At 34.4% G+C, this 25,831-nt stretch overlaps 2 protein-coding genes and 1 non-coding gene across 3 annotated transcripts; 1 reads left to right on the top strand and 2 right to left on the bottom strand.

Annotated features, from left to right (window-relative positions):
* Positions 1–886: 886 nt before the first annotated feature.
* Positions 887–9,835, top strand: LOC110092792 (40S ribosomal protein S10-1-like). The gene is made up of 5 exons (XM_020817461.2): positions 887–1,012; positions 1,078–1,126; positions 1,210–1,492; positions 1,580–1,709; positions 9,527–9,835. Exons 1-5 carry the CDS (start codon positions 1,010–1,012, stop codon positions 9,602–9,604), a joined length of 543 nt encoding a protein of 180 aa, XP_020673120.1. The 5' UTR covers positions 887–1,009; the 3' UTR covers positions 9,605–9,835.
* A 1,493-nt stretch (positions 9,836–11,328) lies between these two features.
* TRNAR-CCU lies at positions 11,329–11,401 on the bottom strand. Its single transcript has one exon. It is a non-coding gene; the product is annotated as a tRNA-Arg (tRNA).
* A 2,142-nt stretch (positions 11,402–13,543) lies between these two features.
* Positions 13,544–25,652, bottom strand: LOC110092791 (transcription termination factor MTERF2, chloroplastic). The gene is made up of 6 exons (XM_020817459.2): positions 24,921–25,652; positions 24,435–24,840; positions 23,092–23,307; positions 22,503–22,610; positions 14,985–15,259; positions 13,544–14,174 (listed from the first exon to the last, which is right to left on the bottom strand). The coding sequence occupies exons 1-6, from the start codon at positions 25,616–25,618 to the stop codon at positions 13,973–13,975; spliced, it is 1,905 nt and encodes a 634-aa protein (XP_020673118.1). The 5' UTR covers positions 25,619–25,652; the 3' UTR covers positions 13,544–13,972.
* Positions 25,653–25,831: the final 179 nt, after the last annotated feature.

Here is a 25,831-nt window from a genome sequence, read left to right as displayed (position 1 = left end):
CATTTGCTTCTGCTCTAGCCCACATCTTGTCACGCCCGCGTGATTGCGTCTATACTCTAGTAGTCCAACCCGCATGACCGCTTTCCGCTCCCACCTGTGTGAGGCGTGACCGCACCCGTGCACCGTCCCTCTCTAGCCCAACCATGCTTGACCCACGCTCGTCTGGGTTCGTATGTCGGGTTAGGTTGACAAGAATTTGGGTGGGTCAGGTCCGATTTCAAATTTATGACCCGTTTGTGTAATCTGGTCGGATTCGGGTTGAAGCAGTCAAGAATGGGTCAGTTTAAGGTTGGACTCAAACTCGACTAAAAATATATATTTTGACACCCTACATCATTAATAAAATTTATGTGTGTAATTAGCCATTCAATAAAAATTGAACAATATAAATTTTATTTCGCTGCCAGCAAGGGAAGCTATGAGGGCAAGCTGGGGACGAGCTTGGTTTGAGCGTTACAAGGGGAATGGTGGGAGCGGGGGGGCAGTAGGAGATTATTTTGTGCGGACTTCGAACATAGAGGATCGTCCGGATGCTGCGTATGAATTGAGTATGGACTGTGTATAAACTACGTATTTATAGATATGCAAAAAATACTCAATAAATATTCGTAATTAATGATTGGATTAGTATTTATTGCATATCTATAAATACACAGTTTATACTCAATTTATACGCAATTCATACATAATATCTGGACAATACTCTACATACAAAGTCCACACATAATAATTTCCCCTGCGGCGCTGGGTTGGTGCAAATGGGAGTATAAAGGGTTTATGTGTTGCGAGCGCCGAGCGGCAATATGAAGTGCTGCCAGCTGTACGATTGAGATTTTATCAGGAAAAAATTATAAGTAGAATTTAAACGGTTCCGATTTAATTTTGGTAGAGATAGATAAATATGTAAGAGCCGTGCCTTTCGATTATTCAGATTTGGCCACTCAGGGAATCTAGGGTTTTTTCTTCCGCCGCATTCCGTTTTCTTCTCCTCCATCTCCACCCGGCCAGAATGGTAAAAAACTTAGGTATGCTCTCAACTCTCTATTCTTCGAACTAACAACTTGTGTTTTCTGCCAGATAATTCCGAAGAAGAACCGCCATGAGATCTGCAAGTACCTCTTCCAAGGTCATGTTTGGGCAATGCATTTTGATCTGAATTTGGTTTCTTTCTTTATTGGATTTTAGATGCTGACTGTTTCGATTGAACAGAGGGGGTGCTATACGCGAAGAAGGATTACAATCTGGGGAAGCACCCTGATATTGACGTGCCAAATCTCCAGGTTATCAAGCTGATGCAGAGCTTTAAGTCAAGGGAGTTTGTTAGGGAGACCTTCGCGTGGATGCATTACTACTGGTACCTCACCAACGACGGCATCGAATTCTTGAGAACCTTCCTTAATCTCCCATCCGAGATTGTGCCAGCGACTCTGAAGAAGTCAGCTAAGCCGCCTTCCCGGCCTTTCGGTTCTGGACCTCCGGGTGACCGCCCGAGGTATTGATAGTTTGTTTACTGGTAAGGTTTTATTTAATGATTGAAGAATATTTAATTGGTTTGGCTTGCTTTTGTGTGTTATGGCAGAGGGCCGCCACGCTTTGAGGGAGATAGGCCAAGGTTTGGGGATCGGGATGGGTATCGTGGAGGTCCTCGTGGTGGAGATTTTGGTGGGGATAAGGGTGGCGCTCCTCCAGAATTCCAGCCTTCATTCAGGGTAATAACTGCTTTTTTATGTTTATATTGTTTGTTTGTTTTTTTTTTAAATTTCAATATAGAACAATGTTTTTGTGCTTTCTCTTTATCTGTTGCTTTTATGAAGCTTATCATTGATGGTTAATCTATTTTTGTTAGGATGCTATGTTCTTATATAGTTTCTTTGACTAGTTTTATTAAGGGCAGTTTATGAGAATAGATTGCTTGTATGATTTGAATGATTGATTATCAATTTGTGGGTATTACCAGAACTTTCATATCTAAGAAGAAGTTTAAATGCTTGACTATTAGAAGTAAAATGTTAGCAGTGTTTAATATTTTCTTGAACAGAACGGATTTAAAACAACAGGATGTTGTGTGCTTATTTTATTTGTTCTTGGATTCTTTTCTGTTGAGAATTGAAATTAATGAGGTGCATCTAAAGTTGAAATCTGCTACAAGCATTTATATTATATATTTAGGATGCTTGTTTCATTATTACTTGTTGCACATGAGTTTGTTTTTAATTTGTAAACCAGTTTATCCTATTTATTTGATGATATGCATGAACTAGTGGTTAGATTGCCTTTGATGTGAGCTAGAGTTTATGATGTAGAACGGAATTGATGGCAGCCACCCAAAGAAAGAAGATACCAAGGTTCCTGTGGTGGTTTGGGGGCTTGAGAGGAAGTAGACATCGAGTGGTGGCTCCTTGGCGTCTGGATAACAATCCATTTCATTCTCGAACCTTTGGACAGCACATAGAAAATCTGGGACAGCAATTTGTGATCTTCCAAAATGATGGAATAAGTGGACAGCAAGCAAAATTTCAGGAAGGCAGCAGTTCAGACACTGGACAGCAATCAAACAACAGGAGCAGCACATTTGGACGTGTGGAAAGCTCTGGACAGCAGGTCCTCAAGCTTCCAATACTGGACAACAACTCACTTCAGGGGAAAACAAAAATTTGGCTGATCCGTTGAAGGGAAGGAAGTGGAGTAGGGATCCAAACTTTCCTTAAGGCTCTCTCAGATGTTGCTACAGCAAAAGGAATCCAGCCGAAACTGCTGGACAACAGTTTGATCTTCCAAACAGAGCAGTTATGAGGCTTGAGATGGCTGGGTTTGCATGGGCAACGACTGAATTAATTCTTGGCTGAGAAACGTGGGAAAGAAAGAGGTGGGAGACGGGTGTTCAGCCAAATATTAATTCAGTGATTTGGAAATAAATCAACTGTCCAAATTTAGAATAATACTAATGGAAAGCAATTAAATGTGAGGAGTTTGGCCAGCAAGGAAAAGGAGTGACGGGAAGGATTTCAAGAACTGCTACGGGACTTGAAATTGTTTCCAAAATGAGATAGCCCCTTTTGGAAATCAATTTAATAGGAATCGGCTATGGAGAGGTGGCTGAGATTTGGGAAATCTTTCCAGGAATTGTTGGGGAGGGAGTTTAGGAAGTAATTAAAGGAGATTGAATGGGATATGGAGAGAGGGCCGGCGGCAAGCATAGACCATGGGGAGATTAATTAGAATAATTAATGCTCCTTAATTTAGGTAAGCGATTTGGGAAAATTATTTCAAGTCCAATTTGAATTTCAAATTCAAATTAGAAAAAAAATGGAAACTTTCCTACAATAGATTTAATTAAAGAGGGAAATATTTTGAAATTCTCAATGATTAATTTTGAATTTCAAATCTACCCACATTCAACTCAATCTAAAATAGGAAACAAGCTTGGATGGAGGAAGAGAGTGGATCGGCGGCTAGAGGGATGGAGGCCGGCGACATGGGGTCGGGCATGGGTTTTGGCTGTGGGTGTTGGATGGGGAAAAGAGGGGTTTTCGAGTGAGGCTAGAATCCGGCGGCCAAACGAAGATGGGGAGGAGGAAGAAGATGAAGATAATGACGAAGAGCAATAAAAAGGAACAAAAACAAATAACAAAATATCAAAGATACAACCGCGAGCCCGGACACATCCTGCGGCTGACGGGTACTACGCTGCCCTTCTCCAAGGGACTTCACGCCACGAGCCCGGACCCATCCTGCGGCTGGTGGAAACTCCGACTCCCTCCCATAGGGATTTCACTAACGTTCTTCCCAAAGAACCCAAGTGCAAAACACAAATTTTTTTTTATTAATCATCCATCATACCTAATACATGAGAAGGGGCCTCTATATATAGGCCTCAAAAGAAATTAAAAGACACATTTGCCCATTGGGCTTACACAAGACAAGAGGGTAAAAAGGGAATTGCGAAACTAAATTAAAATACACTTAATAAATGAAAATAAAACAAAGTGATCTCGGTCGTCAATCTTCAGCTCCTCCTCGGATTGGCATGGACGGTTGGATGTCCGCATCAGTTTAGATGTTTAGTCATGTTAAAAACTCCATGCAATTGTAACGTTATATTGTGCACATCAAATCATTATACCATGCATAAGAGGGAGTTTAATCCATTAAACATACCATCTTTTTATAATTTATCTTAATGCCAATATTTTTTTTTTGCATTATGGAGGTGAGATTATATTTTAGGTTGGGAAAACCATTGCTCTTCTAGAGATGTTTTCTTTGGTTATTTCAATTCTCAAATCTTAAGTTTTCCTACTTAAATGTGGTTCATCATAACTATATTAAATAGTTGTTGTGAACTATATGTTAAACTTAATAGAAAATTTTACATGTGTATATTGAACTGTAAAATAAAATTTGTTTTGGTTCAACACAATATTTTTTAGTTCAATTGCCAACTTAGTTGCAATTCTGAAATTAACATTAATTGCACTTATGTAGGTAGTAAATATATAGCTACCCTTAGGTTTATTGTTATATCGGGATTTTATTGAGGTAGTTGTATATGTTCCAACTTCCAACTATCTTATTTTGACCCTAATCCCAAATATTATGTATGGGATTTAGGAGAATATTGTTATGTTTGTACTCCTTGTGCTTGTGTTTTTTCTCAGTCTAAAGCATTGAGTACTTGAAAAAGGAATAAGATGATGCGCTGTTTTATATTATCTTATTATGTTTATTGATACTTTATTGTTGTGCAGTGATTTAACCATCTACATTGATGACTTCCTTTGGCTATTCTTTAGAAGTTGCTTTTTAGTTTGAGGAAGTCTGTTATTGATGGATTTTCTTGAGTAAGTTGTGGTGATAAGACTGCTTCAACTATGTTGAATATGTCATTTGAGCTATCCTAGGATCACAAGATTCGTATGTATTTAAACTCCTAACCAAAGAACTACTTGTTTGGGATTGAAATTTTTTGTTCAAGCTTGCATTGGCACAAACTTTGTATGATTTTTCAGATTGTGCTTTTTAAATTTTCATGCATAATATATATTAGAAATTCTATTTGAATGTAAAGTTAGTGCTATTCTAATTTCTTTTGGGTTTAATTATTCTTGTTCTTAATTCTTAATTTTCTACTTAAATGAATTTCATTCATATTGAATTAAAGCATACGAGTGCATCGTATTTATGCCTCGGTGGGAAATGATGTATGCCTACTTTGAACTGGTTGGTTTGTTTTTAGAACAATATTTTTTAGTTCACTTAACATGAATTGTCATTTGAGGTAAGGCTCACGATTAACCTATTAACACCTTTTGGGGGTTTTTTGGTTGTAGTTTTTACTTGGACTTAAGTAGGATTTCATTTAAACAATTATTAAATGGCTTTTTTGTCCTTTAAATCATGCCAGCCTTTGTTGTTCCATTATATCATTGTTTTGTTTTCTATAATGTATTTTTTAAATTCTGACGATTTGGGAGAATCATTGGCACTCTATACAAGATCTTCCAAGTATGCTTGCAAGTTTTAAACTGCTATCATCTTTATTAATTTAGAAAGAAATAATAATATGTGCTCATTGTTTGGAGGGTAAATTAGAGGCATCAACAAACTTCATCAAGGTGATTTTAAAAAAATTGAGAATTTTATGAAAATGCCAAGTTTAATTGTTTTCCCCATAATTGGAGTCACAGTATTATTTACTCAAGTACTTGTTAAATCATGAAAAAATCTCTTGGTAGTAAACCTCAAAGTATTGTGGGAAATCTTATGAGATCTCTTAATGTTATTGGGTGGTTCGATTTGGAAGCTTACCTTTTGACCTTGATTAGTGGCGGGTGACACCTTGTGTATTCCAGAACCCCAAGGGAGTTCATTAGGATCGAAGGACTTGGATCTTTTGTAAAGATTACCAAATCTTTTTTTTTTTAAATATTAAATTCAAGGGCTTATACTAAGAATGTGTGACTATGAAGGGGTAAAACTCGAATAACTATAAGTAATAAAAAAGCTATTACGAAGCTGAACATGCTACCATGCAAAAGGAAAGCAATTTCTTACAGAAGACTAATATTGGTACATCCAAAATTTAAAATAAAATGTTTTAGAAATTATCATAGAGCAAATGGCTAAAATTCAGACATCAATAGATCATATGAATGGCGAAGATCCTCTCACAAGTCATGCTGGGAATCACTGATAACTTGATTTTGATAATGAAGGGGAAATCCATATGCATATGAAGACCAACTTGCAATTCAACACACACTTTAACGGTGGATGCTAAGCTAGAATTGCCTACCCTTAGTGGCCAGTTGAGTGATGTTACTTACGAAGGTAGACAATTGGTTGAAAGTCTTAGAGATATATTATCTTTTTATGATTTATGATTATACTCCTTCTAGAGGATATCTTTTACTTGATTCGAAATGTCATCACATTTGTTGATGTGGTGTAATAGAGCCAAAACTATGACTTGTCATGTAAGACGTGAGCATAGTTTAAGAGACATTTGAAAGTTTTGTTGAATTCTATTGGATAGGAAGGAGAACAAATTGATGACTACAATTGAGATAACCTTTTCATTAAATATTGATATACATGAGAAAGCCAATCTTATGATGATCTCCTTGAAAAAGGAAGTTGGGTTGTTCAATCAAAACCTTGGTTTGAGTTTGCTGGTGTTCTTTCAATTTGATTCAACTCTCGTGTTAATTTTTTAGATTGATTGTTTTTTCCACATAAATGGGTAAACCTGAGTACTATAATACCCTTGGCTCTCCTTTCTAAGTCCTAAAAAGATCAATTTGCAACTTGGTTGTAATACCTCAAAAGAATTACGGAAAACCTTGAAGGATTTTTATTGCCTTTGGGAAGTCTATGTCTCAACCTCAATTGATAGTGAGTGATACACCATTATAAACTGCAATACTCAAGGAATATTGTCTGGATCAAGTGAAAGAAGTTGGTCACCAATCATATCTAAATAGTGTTATGGATCTCCCAGGGTACTATGGATTTTATTCTGTGTATATGTGAATTTATCGCTCTCTTGTTACTTTTTTTTCTCCTATGCTAGGAGAGGGAGCTGCTCACAAAGGTTGATCTTGCCATTGTAGTTGGATGAGGGGGTAAGTCAAAGTTGGTGTGCTAAGTTTTCGATGAGATTGAGGTTTATATGACTTGGGATTGCTATAGGTTGTGGCAGAGGAAAGAAGGGGTTACTTGATAATGGGCGATTTAGTATCTTCTCGGTTTGTTCATTTTCCTTGTATTTCTTCTACTCTTGGGTGACTGCAGTGATATGTGCTATTTTCTTTTGTTGTAGTGGATTAATTGATAATTAGTAATGGTTAAAATTCATGTTCACTGGGAATTAAGATAACCTTTCAAAATAAATTGCAATCATAAATTGATTTAAACAGTCATAAATTAAAAGAAGTGCCATAAAATTTATTAGCTAGTAAATTAATTTTAAATTACTTTATAAAAGATATTTATTGGGATGATAATAAATAAATAAATCTTATTATCTATCGATTAATGATTATTAATAATTAAAATGTATTAATAGAGTATTAATGTAATAATTGAGATTATTAAGATTGTAAGAGTTGCTAATATCTCCACACATCTTGTTAAGTTTTAATTTCTTAATCTTGAGAACAATATTCGAACCTTTTGTTAGGATTCAGCAAAATTTGATAGTTGTTACGCCATATTATTTTTTGGATTTTGCACTCAAGGATTTACTAAGTCTAGATTTTGTATTATCTATTAAGTCCTAGTTCTAATCGAACAGTCTTAATGAGTGTATTATATCAATGTTCCAAACAACTGGTTGGGATCCTGATCACATTCCTCATAGATGGGAATCGGGAAAAAGTCATTGCGCTAGCTTTCAATGCACTTGCATTTTCTTGTTCAAATTGTTGTTTTTCCTGTCTAAGGAGCTCAAATGATGACATGTTTTCTATTACTTCATGATGGTCACCTGAGGCATTTTAATCTTTGGCAGTCCGATAAACCTATATTTTTGGCTTCTTTTCGCAGAAAGGCCTTTGTGCTAGCATTCATTTCACCTGTGTTTTCTCGGTGCAAACTATTATTTTTTTGTCAAACGAACCCAGATGATAGCTGTTTTCTATTACCTCACGATGGCCTTCTGGGTGATTCAACAACCTATAGTTATTGCTTCTTTTGGCTGGAAGTTGCATTCCAATCATTTTTATTTATTTTTTTTAAAAGTTGCATTCCAATCCATGAAGAGCATGTTAGATGCTTTTTGTTAACTTACTGTTTTGTTGGATTTTTATTTTATATATATTTGTACATATAATTTGTAGTTTGAATGAAAACAGAGAGAATTTGATTATTTATGATTTGTAGAATTTTTAAGATTATTAGTTTATTGCTTGGACACCAAAGTTTTCAGTATGAATGGTTCTGATTGCATGATAAATTAATTGTGTTTTTAATGTTTAAAGAGTGTCAAATGGTTTGAAATTTAATGCCTGTTTTGTTGATGATATTCTGCATGTGTTGGATGATTTCAATTGGTAAAATATATGGGCAAACTTAAAATTTTAAATATATATTTGATACTGTCCGTCATCCTTGCAATCTTCATATACATGATGAATGGTTCAATCATAACTGAAATCGAGTAAACTCTATTCAAGTACTTTTTTTTATCACAACCAATGATGTGATCTTCACTTTGAATATTAAATAAGTGAAACAATGTTACGAGGAGAAATTGTTTTTCTCAGTCGTTTTGTCATCTCACAAGTGAAAAGGTTGGAGTAGCGCTCCAGTGGAATATAAGATTAGAGAGTCACCTTAGATGGTTTGGTTACATAAAACAGCAGCCTTTCGATGACCCGATTAGGAAAGTAGATGTATTAGATTTGGCTTATATAAAGAAAGGTAGAGTAGACGTAAAAGACTTGATTAGAAAATTTTAGAAATGGACTCTTTTTTAGATTTAAATGAGAATTTGTTCTTAACATGATATAATGAAGAAAAATGATTATGTAGCAACCCCACGTAGTAGGATAAAGGCTTAAAGTTGTTGTTGTATGTAGTTGTTTTGTCATCTCTCTCTCACATACACAATAGCTTTTCTGCATGCTGTTGGAGTTCACTGATTATTTATGGTGTATTGTTAAGCTGTGTGAGGGACCCTTTTTTTCTTAAATACGTGATAAATAAGTTCTGAGAATTGTTCTATGACCCAAACAAAAAAAAAAAACTACTGCATTAATCATTAAGGTGTTTTATGTGTCTAAATTCATAGAAAACAAGAGTATGCAATATCTTTATTTATGGAAATTTATAATAAATTAGATAAATTTCATAATCTTTTTTTATTCTGTGTTCTAATTCATACAGAAAATGTATGATAAAGCATATGTTTATTATGCAAATATATCTATTAAGTAAATCACATTTTTTTTTTTCGAATTTTTGTATATTGATAAATCTTGTTTCCTTTCTTTCGAAGTTTGTAATCTTTTTTGTGTTGATGCAGGGTGGTGCTGGTGGCAGGCCTGCTTTTGGCCGTGGTGGTGGTGGTTATGGAGCACCTGCATCATCTTCTCTGGACTAGGCAAGCTTGTTTTGTGCACATTCTCTTTTCCAAGTATTTGAAAGACCTGTTTTATTGGAAGAGTCATCTCACATTTCATGACATTTGAAGTTACTATTTTTAATACTATTATTTAGGTTTTGTCGTTTTAATTTTGATTTTATGGATTCTGTAGTTGTAAGAGTATCATTTCTATTTTTTGACCTTAATCCTTTTATGAGAACCAATGAATGGATGTTGTGATTTATGTCTCGTTTGGTAGCAGAACTCCTTTCATAAAATTTTGATGAGAAACAGTTGTTCCGAAGAGGCCTTTTACCAGCGGAGAAGCAAAAATAAAAGCTTTGGAAATCGGTAAGATGATGAGTGTTTAAAAAACACAGTTTTATGAAAAAGTAGGCTTCCAAGTAGCGATTGAAAGTATTTTTTATTAGGGTTCAAAGTTCTAACAATGCTAACATGATTTGAATGATTATGTGCATATTATTTTATTTTTTTCATGCATTTGATGCAGTGGTAGGTTTTAGTGTCCTATTGTGCTTCTACTCATTATGTGGTTTTTCATAATTATAGGGAAGTGGAAGTGTAAGGATCTAGTGGAGTGATGCTGAACCAAATTTAGATCTGGTTTAGGTATTCCTTTTATATTTATATTTGTATTTTTTTTAGTCATGAAATGGCTTTAATATAGGATGATTTAAAAGATATAATCATATATTAATGACTATTATAAATGATTCTTTTGGAAATAAAATGAAATATATGTATTGATGAAATGAAAATGAAAAATTGCTTTTGCTGTATTTATTATTTTATATAGATGATTATTAGTGGCTATGATCATTTATTAAAAGTTTCAATATTCTTATCACATCAATAGTTTGTGGAAGAACTGAATTCTAATCAGAGCCGTAAGAATTGATTGATATGGATAGTCTTAAGATCTGTTTTTTTTTTTTTTGCATTCATGATTAAATGCATATGTGAGATAATATTACAATCTGCTAGGAAAGGGTACTATACAAGTGTGCCAATGCATACAAATTATTTTTCATAAATTTAGTGGTGGAAAATTACTTTTTCATAAAAAATAGTTAAATTAAATTACTTTCCATATAATAATTTCATGATCAATTTTATAAAACATTGCAGCATTCCTAAATAACCCTAAATATAAGATGTTGATTTTTATTATTGCAAATTGGTTAATCCATTAAAAAAAAAAGAAAAAGATGTTGATTATAGCTAGGTGAGTGATCATGATTATTTTTTTTACTATTTTTTTATATGTACAAAATCTTATATCCTTTATTTTTTTTTTTATCAAGGCTTTCATTCGAGATAATTTTTTTATCAATATTTTTTTATTATTTTAAAAAAAATTAACTAAAAAGTTGCTATATAAAATAATAATAAAAAAATATCCCAAATGAAATTTAAATATGAGATATTCATTGAAGCTATTAAAGCGATCAAAATCACCCTCCCAACACTACTTGTAGCACATTATAAATTAAAAAAAAACCAGGCTTCTTAAACATTTTTATTATTAATGATAATTAATTGTGAAAAAAGTACAACCGCTCATCAAGTTTTTTATTATTATATAGTGTTGTTGATTACTTCTAATTAATAGCCTAATAACAAAAAAGGCAAAATAGTTAGCGAAAAATAAGATTAAACATGTTTAAATTATGCTCAGAGGCAAAAGCATAAAGAAAAAGTAATAATAAGCTGCACGAAATCGCGCCAGGTAGGGGTCGAACCTACGACTTTCTGCTTAGGAAACAGACGCTCTATCCACTGAGCTACAGGCGCCTTCATATTTTTATTTCTATAAATCCTTTTTTAAACTAAATTTAAATGTAGCTAAAACAAATCTTTAAATATAAAATTTATTGAGAGAAAATTAAACAATGAAAAAGTTGAGGCCATATGAGAGAATAAATACTTGAGAATAATACTCCAAAAATTATGATATTATTAAATCATGAACCACCTAATATACCACACTTTATGAGTCCGATCATGTATCTAATATAGTTATTTTCAAGTTAAGCAAATTATATCTTTGACCACTCTCACTTTGAAACTATATAAATAAATAAATTATATATATATAATCCACATCTATTTATAGAAGACACCTAACAAGCCTACTCTATGAGTAGATGGCTTGAGAATTTCTGAGTGAATGAAGAGAAGAAAGAACTAGAGAGTTAGAAAACATCTATAGAGAATTTATGAAAGCTATGAATCTTAAATTGATATAAATTCCTAAGAATCAATCAAAAGTTCACAAGTTGTTTCTCATAATTTTTTATGAAATTTTGAGAGCTACAAGAAATATTATACATAAAGAGAAAAAAATACAACGTTACACAGATTGCACTAGACACGTTTCCTCTTATGATTGGCTGAAGGAGGGTGAAGTCGGAAGGGTACAAATGAGTGGTACATGAGTCAGCTTAGTAGTGTCGAGTAGGCTAAGGCGGGTCTGTGGGGAAGTATTGAGATAAGGGGACCTGCGACCAATAGACTTGCTGATATTGCCGACAAGTTGTGTGAAATCAAAAATTAGCTGAGAGAAGAGAGACACGTGAGATGCTATTGTGGGAAGAAAGAAGATTTGAGTTTGATGATTAGGACACAAAGAATTGAGTCTCATAAGTAGGCGCCTTATAACTAAGCTTGGCAAACTTGTATGAGAATGATCACCCTGGGGGAGAGCAAGTGGTTGAGACAGTGATCTAAATACATGACAGGTGCCTAGTCATTAGCTGGATGAGGAGTCATCGATTCATCCTATGAAAGGGAAAGCTCCTTGTTAGGCCATGACTGGTTAGGTCTGTGGATCATATCAGGTAAGTTCTTCTACAATTTTCGGGCGAGTAACGCCTTTTGGATAGTTAGGCGAGTTTCTATTGTAAGTACCCCTTGAGGGTGAATTTTTCAATCATGACTCATCAGTACCTATGCTCGCATTATATATATATATATATATAAACCTTCTCATATTCCTATAAGATAACTTTAATGAGCAAGATTAAAATCTAAAAATCATTCATCATGAAAAAGTGAAAAATGAATAAATGAAATGATCAAGAAACGAGATAATTATAATAGTACACCAAACTACTTAAATTTAACGAGTAATAGAGCAATTAAAGTGACTTTGAATGTGGAATGCTAATCAAACCAATGATCTCTACAATGCCAAATGGTTTGTGGATTGATTGGTCAAGTATTGTATGCTGATCCTCGGTTGTTCTTCACACATTATACTCTTGCACTTGGCTAGAAATACTCATCTCATTTTTATCATACAACAATAACAAGCCTTACTCCCACTACATAAATATTTTTTCTTTATGAGTCAAATTTTTATTTAAATCTAATAAAAAATATCATTTATAATACTTTCAAATTAAGTTTTTTTAAATCTATCTCTACCTTATTAACAAAGGTCAAACATAACACATCTACTCTACTGACCAGGTAATCTACTGACCAGGTAATCGAAAGGCTAACACTTTATATGACCAAAACATTTGAGGCGACTCTCTAATATTATTTGTCACTGGAGCTCCTCCAACATTCATGAATGTACTAGTTTCTCATTCTGTCTCTTTGAATGTAAAGTCACTCATCCACCTAAGCATACTCGCCTTTGCATTAATTAATTTTATGCTTCTCCTTTTATCATAGCAAGAGCAAATGTTAATTAAATATTTTTTTTTAACTTGTCTACTTAGATTAGTTTGGTTTGCAACTCAAGTAACTTTACCTTTAAATTATATATATATATATATATAAGCCTCTGCCATGCCAAATTTATTAAAATTTAGTTATTTAATAAATAACTAAAATTTGAGGCATCTCAATTTCTTCAAAGTTCAGGGGTAGAAGTTAATTCTTTATTTTTTGGTAAGAACATGGAATTCATCAGCAAGGTGGAAATTATCTGTTGGAACATCTGATAGTCTTTTAGATCCTAAAGAAAAAAATACTGCACAAGCAACAAAAGTAGCACGCTTGGGTCCTATTCCAAGTATTTGCAGAAATCTTACTCAATTAACACATTATTTGATAGAATGAATTTTGAGCTCTTTAAACAATATAATAGAACTATATTGGTAAAATTATTCTGTGCGGATACGGACGTGTCTAGAGGCAAATCAAAACGGGCCACGTCACTTTTTTGTTGCGTACCAGGTGACATGGAAAATACTGATTCGCCTCCGGACAATTCGTTATCCGCACAAAATAATTTATCACTACATTGATATGAACTTTCTACACTTCTATCATTCTACATTTAACCATGGAAGTTTTTAGGGAGCCCTGATTATGACTTCTAAGATTCTTTTAGGTGGTACCTGAGGCTGCCTAATATGATTCAGTATCAGAAGGATCAGAATGTCTCTCACCAGATTCAAAGTTCCTGCGGTTCTCGACGACAGCTTGTACTCTCTGGTTGAACTCTTCATCAGAGCTAGCCAACATGTAGCGCAGCTTGAAATTAACATGATTTTTCACAAGAATCTCATGCCTTGGTATAATTCTTCCATCCAACGAATAACTGAAGAACCTGCAGATACTTACTCATGTTTAGGGTTTACGAGGGTTTTTTTGGGGAAAAAAAGGTTGAAGAACAACATTCAAATATATTTGAGATTTGGTGGCAATCCAAAAGGCTAATGATTTGGAAGAAGGAGAGTTGGCGCATAATTAATAGCTTTCTGAGACACCAAAGGTATCGACAATGCATGCCAAAAGAACAACAATAAGCATCGACATCTATTGGCGGATCCAGGCCCCCCCCACTGGCTCCAACTTGCCCAATCGAATTATCTGATAATACGACACAAACTGTCTTTTTTACCTCTTCGTTTAGGGTATTAAGTTTCAAAAAATTAAAATCTATAGCGATAATAAAGAGTTTGTAGATGGAGAAAGTACAATGATTGAAGAATTTCTCAAATTTTTATTCTTATTATTAAAAAAGGGTATATATATCCCACTAAAGTTAATTTATACTTGTTGCCAAACAGCCCCTTAGTTGAGAGAGATTATTGGATTCGAACACCGGACACAGCTTACCATTCGGTACTTCACAGTACCGAGTAATACTGAACTCGGTACTTCACAGTACCAAGCAATATTGAGCAGTACCGAGCTAAGTATTGCTTGGTAATGTGAAGTACCGAGCTCATACAAAGCTCAGTACCGAGTAGGAGGTGATGTGGCGCATTTTCATTGGGCTCCGGACGTCGTCCGGTGTCCGAACCCAATATTTTCTGCTTAGTTGAACTTAAGGTAATGAACTTGAAAAATTCTGAGCAGCAGACCCCATTTCTAATAGTATAGTATTCATCTTGGTGCTTTTATAGAGAGATACCTTGGGAACTCAATGAGATCTTGTAAAGGTCGAACCATAATTCGTCTTAGATACTGGTATTTGGGGCGAATGACATCCAAATTGTATCTTGGAAGCATTGGAAAGTCCGCTATCATCTCCCCAATTGTATGCAGACGAATTCCCAATGACAGTAAGTACTTGACATTGACATCCAGTTTATTTATGATACTGCAGCCCACAAGCTGAGGATCAGAGGCAATCACCTTAGCAATATTTTCTTGGGTTACCCCAGCTTTTGTCAACAAGAAAATGACCTGTATACATCATTATAAACAAGTGAGACACAAATAAAACAAGCAAGCATCTTATTCATATCAAGCTGTACCAAAACAGCCCATTCCACTCCAAGAACCCAAGGCCGAACAACACTTTGCTTCACTATTTTTTTGGAGAAGTAGTGTAAGGTGATATAAAATCATTTGATGCTGAATAGAATGAAGAAGGTAGATCTTAGACTTCAAAGCTCATTTCCAAATAATCAAGGTGCAATGAATGAGCATAGTGTAGTAGGGCTAGTGATTTCAGATAGTAAGATTTTTCCTTTCTAGATAATGTTTGTTACCCTGAAATTGTCTTGACTCTTGCTTGACACATAAATCAAATTGGGAACAATGACGTAAAAAATATTTTACAATGTTTCAATTTTGGAATCTAGTGCAAATAACAAGGAATATAGGGACTTTCTTTCACTCAACTCAAAGTCTGCGTAATGGATTTATTATGATGTAAGCAGAGTTTGAACCCAAGTTGGCTACAACTTTCATAGCCCTTACAAATCGTAATAGCTGACAACCACTAATAATAAAGAATGTAGTAGTTCAGTTATTAATTTCAGTGACTGACTTGCCACATATCTATCTATTTTAGATTAGTTTTTTGGGATCTAATTGGTCGATTCAAACTTATTAATTGTAAATCCATCCATTCTTTTGTGCAAGGAGCTGCATTTTGCGTTGCTATATATTAGTTAAGTCACTCGACAAACCTAAGGTTTCATTTGGGATAGCTTTTGTACTGCTTTCTAAAAAGATTTTCTAATACAAAAATTTTAAATTCAAGAAGTTTTTATATTAGAAAGTAGGAGGCTGTTTTAAGAAGCAAGAAATAGCCGTTTGGAACGAAGCCTAAGTTAATAAGCCTACCATCTCTTCTTCCTAGCCCTTTCACAATAAATCAATACATTCCATGTGTTTCCTCATCTCTTTTACCAGCACATCTATGGTATTTTTCTTGATAGTTTTTATGATAAAATAGCAAACCAACATTTCATTTGTGGTAGTGTCTATATACTTGGCATCTCCACCATTATCTCGACAAAATACTTGATATTACTACTTGTGGCTCCAGATCATTTTCATCTTGCTGATAGCCCTTGATATCTAGTTTTGACTGCTCAGCCACATAAAACACGTCATCAAAGCTTGAATAGTCAGCCTCATCAAGCATGACAGAGGACAAAATGCACATAGAATTTTTTTTTGAGAAACTAGACTGTTTTTAATGCGTAAGTTTAAAAAAAAGAGGCCAACGTAACAGTGTAAGCAACTAAAGAAGGCAATTTTTATAACATGGAAAAGTGCTATCCAAGGCGTACTTAGTACAAGAAGATTTAAGTTCTGTAATTGAATCAGAGAAGTTTATACACATGATGACAAGAAATTGAGAATCACCAATATGAAGGTGAGGCTGCCATTGCTGTATCTTCTCTGGAAATGAGTAGGTGAGGGAACAAATCTAATGGGATGCACAATGAGTCCAGTTGAAGAATATCAGATCATTTAAATGAATCAATTATGAAGTTATATCACACAGTAATAGTCAGGGAAAACTTATTTCGTGAATGAATAAACTTTAAAAGAAATTCTAAACCCGCTTTCTTTATTCATAAAGCAAAACCTTAACATTAACATGGAAAACTCACCCACAGTTTTAAGTTATTCAGGATGAATATTGGATAAATTGAATCCGCTTAACATTTTTGAAAACGTACGTTGTATGTGAAAAACAATATTGGGAGATGATAGGATCAATAGTCCTATCGTAAAGCCTTGGCTGATCCAAAATCCATACAAATCATCACTAGAATTGATAAGACCAATATGAGTGCGAAATAGATTTAGAAGATGAGCAACATTTTATAAATACTAAACTGGATGCTTGTCCACCGAGTGCATGTACCTTGAAATTTTTTTGATTAATTAATTAATCATCCCTTTTTTTTGCTTTTTTGTGATATTGTTCCATCTTAAACTGATACATGCAATGGGATGATGCATTACATAAATTCAAGTATAGTTAGCTATATCAATTGGCCCCCAGTGCACACACCAAAGAGAGGGGAAGTGGAATTGGGTGTTTTATAAAATAATTTTATACAATAAAATATCTTATGGTTAAAGTAAATTAAAGTGCAACGCAAAAATTTAAATATCAACATACCCAATTAGAGCAGTTTTGCATAAATCTGACGAATGAAAAATTACCACACTTCAATGAGTTTTGAACAATGTATTTGTTGTACTTAATTGTTTCATTATTTGATGTTCGCGTCTCACGATGGTTCACCACCCACATCTAATGTTTGACCCTTTGGTTAGCTTATTGTTGGAATCAACTTATTCTCCTTCCATAAACATCACCGGGTGATGATAGATTAGAGAGTATCTATGGCATTTATGCTGCTTGATTTTTTTTTTTTTTAGTTAGTGGATCCCTTGATGTAACCGACAATTGCAATTGATAGTCCTTTATTCATTGGACAATACTTTTTTACGACCATAAAAAAATTACTCTGAAAAAACTATTATTATTATTATTGATCTAGTCAAATATAACTTATGTAAACTTTCAGCGCTTAAAATGCCAAGTATTCAAACAAAAAACTTTCATAATAAACTTCAAGATTTTATGTACTCTATTTTTGACAATTTTATAATGGAAATGAGTGTCTAAATAAGACAAACCCAAACAATACTAAGAACACCTAGATCTAAGTATGAAACAGCCTTGATCAAGAACTCAAAAATATACTTGGAAACTTTTCAAAACTATTTAGATAATCAAATGCCCATCTTGCATGCTTGTAATTGAAATGAGTCTTAACGTGATGAATCAAATGAGCCCAATATCACTCAATTCTATTATTAGTGAGGCACTAAGATGTCTTGAGAAAACCTCAAATGATTAATGGAATCTACACCTCAGAAATATAGTTGGAAACTTCTCAAGACTATTTAGATAATCAAACGCCCTTCATCTTGCATCTTTGTATTTAAAACGAGAGTCTCAGTGTGACGAATCCAATGAACCCAATATCACTCAATTCTATATATAAAGAAACTAAGATGTTTTAAGAAACCTCAAATGATCAAAGGGAATAAACTTCGATCATTCGATAAAGCATATAAAAAATAACCCCGATATCCCCTCAGAAAATCTATAACCATTTTATGATTCTACACATATAGGAGGGCTTAAGGAAACTCCTGAGAGCATTCTAGAGGAGAAATTATGGGAGTTAGAGAGTTTAAAAGCTTTTCCAAACAATATCAATGCCCGTCATCACAACTAAAGTTGATGCATGCCATTGTCTCCAAAACTCACACTCATTGTCGCCAAGAATGTTTGTATCAACGATTGTCACTAATGATGAGGACCACGATTGGCAGTTTGGCACCATTGTCAATGCCCACCATCACCACCAATGCTGACACCAACTCGACCTGCAAGGTTGATGCATGCTATTGCCACCAACATCGATGTCCAATGTAACCTACAAATTGGATGCTAGTTGTCACCAAAAATCTCGACACTTACCGTTCCCAAGGAGGTTAACGTCTGCCATTGCCAAAAAGTTTGGAACCACTTGCCATCGCCAATAAGGCATTGCCCATCGTAGCTAACAACACACACACCCGTCTTGGCCAACAATGTCAAGTCCATCATGTCCAACAACATCAAATAACATCATTCTTAACAAGAGCTACACACACTATTGCCAAAAGACCTATGCCCCCATCACCTACAATGTTGGTGCTTATTGTCACAAACAAGATTGATGCATGCCATCACCAACAACGTCAACGCTCGTTGTCACCAATAATGTCTAACGGTGTTAACCACCCTATGACACCTACCATCCTAATCATTTGTCTCACATCATTTAAGGAGAACAACTAAGAAAACCACCTACTTATGATAATTTTGACACCTTGGTGCTTCTCCTACCACTATGATAGTAGGCGCGTCCTGTAATTCATATATACTACACATATCAATGCTTTATCAAATTATAAGGAAATATGACCTCTATAATATTTGACTTACAATAATGAAATCTTTTCAACAAGACTAACCCTGTGATTTTTTCCCCTTGGAAGTATCATAAAAAAAAAAAAAAAAACCTTAACTTCCAATGAGTTAGTCATAACATATTTGTATGTGTGCAAAATTTTCATTCATCATTAAGACAATAAATTTTATCTGCTATTGTGATTGTTCCAACACAACTATTTGATGTTGTGCATGGGAAACAAGTTAATAATGAGGGGGAAACCCTTATTATAGCCTCAAAAAGACGTTCAGTCCTACGCATGGTTATAGTTAGGCATTAGGCAACCTCTTTCTTCTATAATTCACTGGTATATTAGTTCTTTAATGCAGGAGGCAACCCTAGCTATAGCCTCAAAAGAATGTTCAAATTAATATATAAAACACAGTAATAGTTGGGCAACTCTCCACCATCTTCTTATGTGTCAAGGGCAACCCAACAAGAAATCAATCTTCATATGCATTAATGAAAATTTTTAAAAATAAACTTTCAAGTAAATCTCAACTCTACATATATTCCTTAGTTGATCTCATAATTCTTAAGCATAGTCAGCCATTACTTCAAGAAGGCAATCATAGTCTAAAAACAAATCATTTTCATCCTTTCTTGGGAAACACGTGACAACTATCACAATCCTAATCATAGTGCCATCAATCCTACGAGAATTCAATTTGAACTCTTCCAGCATAAGTTAAACTCATTAAATAATACTTTTATGAATAACCGAGGATTAGGATTTAGGTAAAAAACCTGGGTGGATTTTTTTTTGGCTTTTCCCGCTATAGGTTAAGTTTAAAGGGTGACACCCTCTGTTGACAACCTACCCTACATTTAATTTCTTAAGAAATTTTTTACAACCCTCTTTTTCACCGGCCATAGTTGATAGTTCAGATAGCTAAGGTAAATTACAAGAAAACCTAGAAGTCATGCTAGTGAGAAAGCTTCAACGAGAACCCAGCATTGGATAGGGTCATCAGAATTCAGAAGAAAGTTCTCATGATAACTAGTGATATAGAGTCTCCAATTAAAATCCTTAGAAGGCATGCTTATAGAAGCCTCGAATGGTAGCTAGTGTTGTATAATGTTTTCACTAGAAACTCTCCATAAAAGCAAGTAGTAGGCATTATCTCCACCCATCTAAATACTATAATGCATAAGCCTCCGAAAGTATAACATTTTCACTTATTTAAAAACATCTAAATACTATAATGCATAAGCCTATGAAAGTATGACATTTTCACTTATTTAAAAATCTCAAAGATACATGTTCTCATCTTATTTAGAGATACAAGAAAGATATACTAATTCAAAAATTTGAAAGGCATCAAATGATGAAGAATGTCCTAATTAAAGTTCATTTATGATAAAATATTTAACAAAAACAACAACAAGCATTTATCCCACTAAGTGGGGTCAGCTATACGAATCCTTTTTCACTATTTTGTCTAATTAAGAGTCAAATTCTCATTTAAATTTAATAAAAATGTCATTTCTAATACTTTCAACCCAAATATTTTAAGGTTTACCACTACCTTTCTTAACATAGGCATGATCTAATACATCTACTCTCCTAACTAGGTCATCGAAAGACCAATGTTTTATGCGACAAAACCATCTAAGGCGTCTATAATATCACTGCAACTGGAGCTACTGCAACATTTTCACGTATATACTTGTTTCACATTATGTTTATAAGTGTAAAACCCATCATCCACCTAAGCATCCTCATCTCTGCAATACTTAATTTTATGCTTCTCTTTTAATGGACAACATCATGTGCCATAAAACATTGCAAGTCTCACCACCAACTTATAGATTTTTTTTTTTTTTAAATTTGAGGGGTACTTTCTATTACACATCAGGCCTAATGCATTCCTTCAGTTCAACCATACAACTTGAATTCTCCTAATAATATTCTCATCTATTTCACCATCGCTTTGAACAATAGTCTCAAAATACCTAAAACATGTACTCTTTTTAATGACTTGATTGCCTAAAGTCACAATTCCCCCATTAGATCTATTACTATTAAAATTACGGTCCTTGTATTTGGTTTATATCTACTCAAGTGAAAACCTTTAGACTCTAAGGGAGTAAAAATTATCTAACTCGTCAATCAATAGATCAAATTTTCTTTGTTTCATCTAAACAACAATACCTCCTTGCTACTAGTTTAAGGATCAAATTCCAACAAATTAGGATTCTATCATTGTAGCGAAGTCTGACAATTTTGTCTCAAAGATTGTGTACATGATATGCACATTTTCATGAATTTGGAATTGATAAGTATCAATTAAGAGTATTGAAAATGAAGTGATACTTAGAACATGTTTAAGTTGGATTCATCATACAAAAGAATAGGAAAATAAATGAAGTCCCAACTTCTAAAATAAAAAGTGACTGGTTAAAATAAAGAAGCATCTCATAAGTATTGCATAAGTTAGAAAATCATAAAAATAACAACAAGATTGACTATATGCATCTATGCTGGCCCATATCATTTGCATGCAAGTTAATTCTGAAAAAATTGATGTTACAAGGTGTATATGATAAAACTAAGAAACATCTTACGAAGAAATAATTATGTTGAATTTAAGGTGATGCACCAATTTAATTAAGATAATGAAACACAGGTGAGTTGGGACATGTATATTGAAGGCAAATGATGCACCAGTAATGCAAGTAGATAATATTAATGTGAAATATTTGGGAAGGAAAAATGGAAGATTAAACCTAATATGAATAAAGTGCAAAAAGACTTGGAGGATAAGTTTATAAGTTTATTGTTGATGATGAAGAGACAAGAAAAGTGAGAGGACACAATACAAAATACAAAATGAGATAACGAGCTTAAAAGCAGCAGACCTATAGAAGAATCTATCAATATGAAACGCGGTCATGAGTTAAAAAGCTTAGAGAATACTAAAATTAGTCATCAATGTAATGCCCATGCTATGAGATGGCAAAGCAGGTTGAGATAGTTACAGGATACTTATACTGTAACTTTACACTATAAATTATCCGTTCAGTATTAACAGTGCAAGCTATCTGATAGTAACAAAATTCATGTAACCAATCATAGCAAGAAAAAGAAGTTAATAGCACTACATATTTCGTGCTTGGTGCATCAAAAATATCAAAATTGCTACTAATATATTTGTACAAACCACTGGCCGAATTTTCTTGTAAAGGCTATATGTTAACAATGGCGGGAATCTTGCTATAACACTTCCAATATCTTCTTGTCTAACACCTATATCCTGCAAAAACCGAACCTGGAAAACAAAATTAACAGCATTTGTAAGCTCATACTATTCAATACTTAACAAATAAAAACTTAAGAGGTCTCCTTGTATGCAGGAAAAAAACTATTGTAAAAATAGAACGAGTAAAATAAAAAATTGGGCGTTTAATTTGCAATTAAGTGAGTTTAAAGAAGGTTCATGTGTATATAGAGTCTGCTAACGCCCTCTTTTCCAACAGGCGATTTGGAAGCATAGATTTTACATCACATGGTCAAGGGTAAGAATGAATTTAGGATACAAGTACTATTACAGTTTTAAGTTTCATTAAACCAAACATATAATGGGATACAAATCCATGCAATCAAACCTAGAAGTGCTATGTAGTTGGATGCTCTAGAATGTAGCAAGATGAAGGAAAGGAAGTCTTTTCACATTCGAAAATGCAGGTTGCATTCATTGTTTTAGTAATTTACAAAGCTAACACTTGAGTGTTTTCTACAACAAGACAAACCTTTGGTGCAATAGTTCTCTCCAAATCAACACAAAAGATTACTGGCTTTGCCATAAGTATTCTCTTCATACCATCGCGGCGCACACCAAGGTAATACAGGTATTTCACAAGAGGTTTCCACCGTTCTTCAATGCTACAACCCATGAGTTGTGGTTTGTAAGCTAACAGCCGTCCCACTTCTTCAGTGCTCAAGCCGAACTCCTTGAGATAATTGACCTACTATGGCAAAGTAAGGTTTTTAGAAACAATGCAACTTGTAGAATATTAACTAAATCTATGATACAGGAACACTAACACAGATGATAATTTGAAAATACAAGCTATCAAGGAAAATTAAATCAGAATATATAATTTAACATGTGACATATCTCTGGAACATGCAATCTCTTGTCAGCAATTCCAGAGGATTTCATGTAAAAGCTCAACAGTGAAGTCATCTTACAAGAAAATCTAAAAGACACAAGAAATGCTAGCTAAAACCTTGTACTTCATTGAAATGCAATATAGAAAGCAAATTTTTCAAAAGCCTCTTCATCATCAGCCTTATCCCAAATATTAATTCTTATTGTCCATTCATTCCTACCAAGTGTTGCATTAAGTTTTTAACTCTATTTTGAACAAATCTTTTTGCACAATTTCTAACCAAGTTACCAAATATCTATCCATTTTCCTTTTTAATCTTTTCATATTAATTTTACTTTAATGTCCAATTGGTGAATTTTCTCGACTTCAGTGTACATGTATAAACTATTGCACAAACTTATGGATCTATTTTCTATTAGCTTATCTTTAAAAAATGCTACTTTCACTGTCCCTCTAAAATAACTTTCCAAATGCCACCACTATACATTTTAAACGAGGCTTTGCAAAAATTGATAGAAGGAACTCATAGTCCAATTTTTGATATATTATGGAGTATACTATTTCATGAACAGAATAACGGACAGCAAACAACATAATTACAGTTATTAAAATCCAACACTCATTAAATTAGAACCTACCCCCGCCCACCCCACCCCCCCCAACACACACACACACACACAAAAGAAGCTTAGAACACCTTTTACATTTGTTGGGTGTGATGCACAACTGTAATTCCTCAAGTAGCTGATGTCCATCTTATAGAATAGTAAAGATGCAGCTGCATGTAATACAAAGTGGAAAATCATCATCAAATGTAAAATAATGTAAAATAAAATTTTTCGAAACCGCTTCATGCTTCCTCAAAGGCTAGCAGACTGAAAGAAAGTAAATCCAACAGAGAAGACACAGAAAACCTCTTACAAAAAGAATAATTAAGAGCTCCAATAAATGTCAATTAAAAATCAACAAAAGGTAAACACCTTACTATGCATCTCTTCCAAGCTGAAGAAACCAAGCGCCTTGGGATAATCATAGACCATTGTACCAAAGTCCTTCTCATCCATGCCCATGTGCATATAGAACTTTACACGAAACTCTATTTCAGACATGCTTAAAGTTAGCACTCTTGGACATCTGCTTAAAACAAAACCCATCCATTCTCTCTTCACCCCCTTCTCTGCTAGATAATCAACAATTTCCACCAGCATTTCCAACTTATACTCCAAAATAGAACTTGCTTTCACAAGTACATACCCAAGATACTTTCCCTTCACATGTATCGTCTTTAACCACTCAGCTAGTCTCCTCACTGGCTCAAGATTACTAGAACACAAACATATCAACTTACCAATCTGGGGGTACGTTAACGAATTATGTTTCAACCACCTAGAACGACAAAAATAAAAATAAAAATTTTAACCAAAAACTAAGAAAACAAATATAATGGAAAATGAAAATTAATCTACTTGACAAGTTCAACCACGCCGGATCCCTGTATGTATCTCTTCGCTCGAGCGTTGAATGAGAGGTGAGAGAACTCTGGCACCACCTTCATTTCAGCCGCCTCAATCACAACTCGATCGACAAAATTTGGCAAGCAGGAGACTATTTTAGCCGAGTAAGGTTTACTGAGCCTTCCGGCACTGAGTGCCACCTTTAAAACCTCAGCGGCAACCCCTCGTCGGATCTCGAGCGCTTGTTTGAAGGCCTGGTCATCGCTGGTAAGAACCGCGACCGCATCTTCCTTAGGAAAACTGATTGAACCAGGAAACCTAGGCTTTCTCTTAGTGGCGAGGGAGGCCTCTTCGATGATCTTCCGTCGTTGGAGGTTTTCCCCGTCTGCTTCGTCATGCAAAGAGGGTACATATATCTTTTCTTGCTGTTCGTTGAGGCAGAGGAGCGCGGTAGACCGGGCATTCTGCCGCCGGGATAGGCGAGTTTGTTCGAATTCATCGATCAAGCCGGCGAATTCTTGTGGTTGTGAAGAAGAGGGCGCCGGCGACGGGGAAACTTGAAGGGGTGAGATGAGGTGGAGGTGGAGGGATGATGAGGAAGCGAGATGAAAGCTTGCTAAAGATAAAGAGGGGATAGGGTTCGGGTTTGGGCGGAGACCGCCATGGCATTGAGCAGGCGAGCAGCTCCCCGCACTGGAGCGGCACAGCATCGGATAATTTGGTACGCCAACCTGTCTTTGGGGTTTTAAGTATATACTGTTAAGTTGTGTTATTATATAAAATAGGTGTTAATTTAATTAACTTGTGCCAAAATTATTAATTTATAATCGAAATTATTCTAATATTTAAAACTATTTTATAAAAATATTATAATAATTAATTAGTTAATTAATAAGATAGAAATACTAAAGTTTTTGTTAGGG

Source organism: Dendrobium catenatum, unplaced genomic scaffold (assembly GCF_001605985.2).
Source record: "Dendrobium catenatum unplaced genomic scaffold, ASM160598v2 fragScaff_scaffold_665, whole genome shotgun sequence".
Taxonomy (NCBI): Eukaryota; Viridiplantae; Streptophyta; class Magnoliopsida; order Asparagales; family Orchidaceae; genus Dendrobium; species Dendrobium catenatum.
Note: the sequence above shows the minus strand (reverse complement) of the source record. Positions and strands in the feature narration are given on the sequence as shown.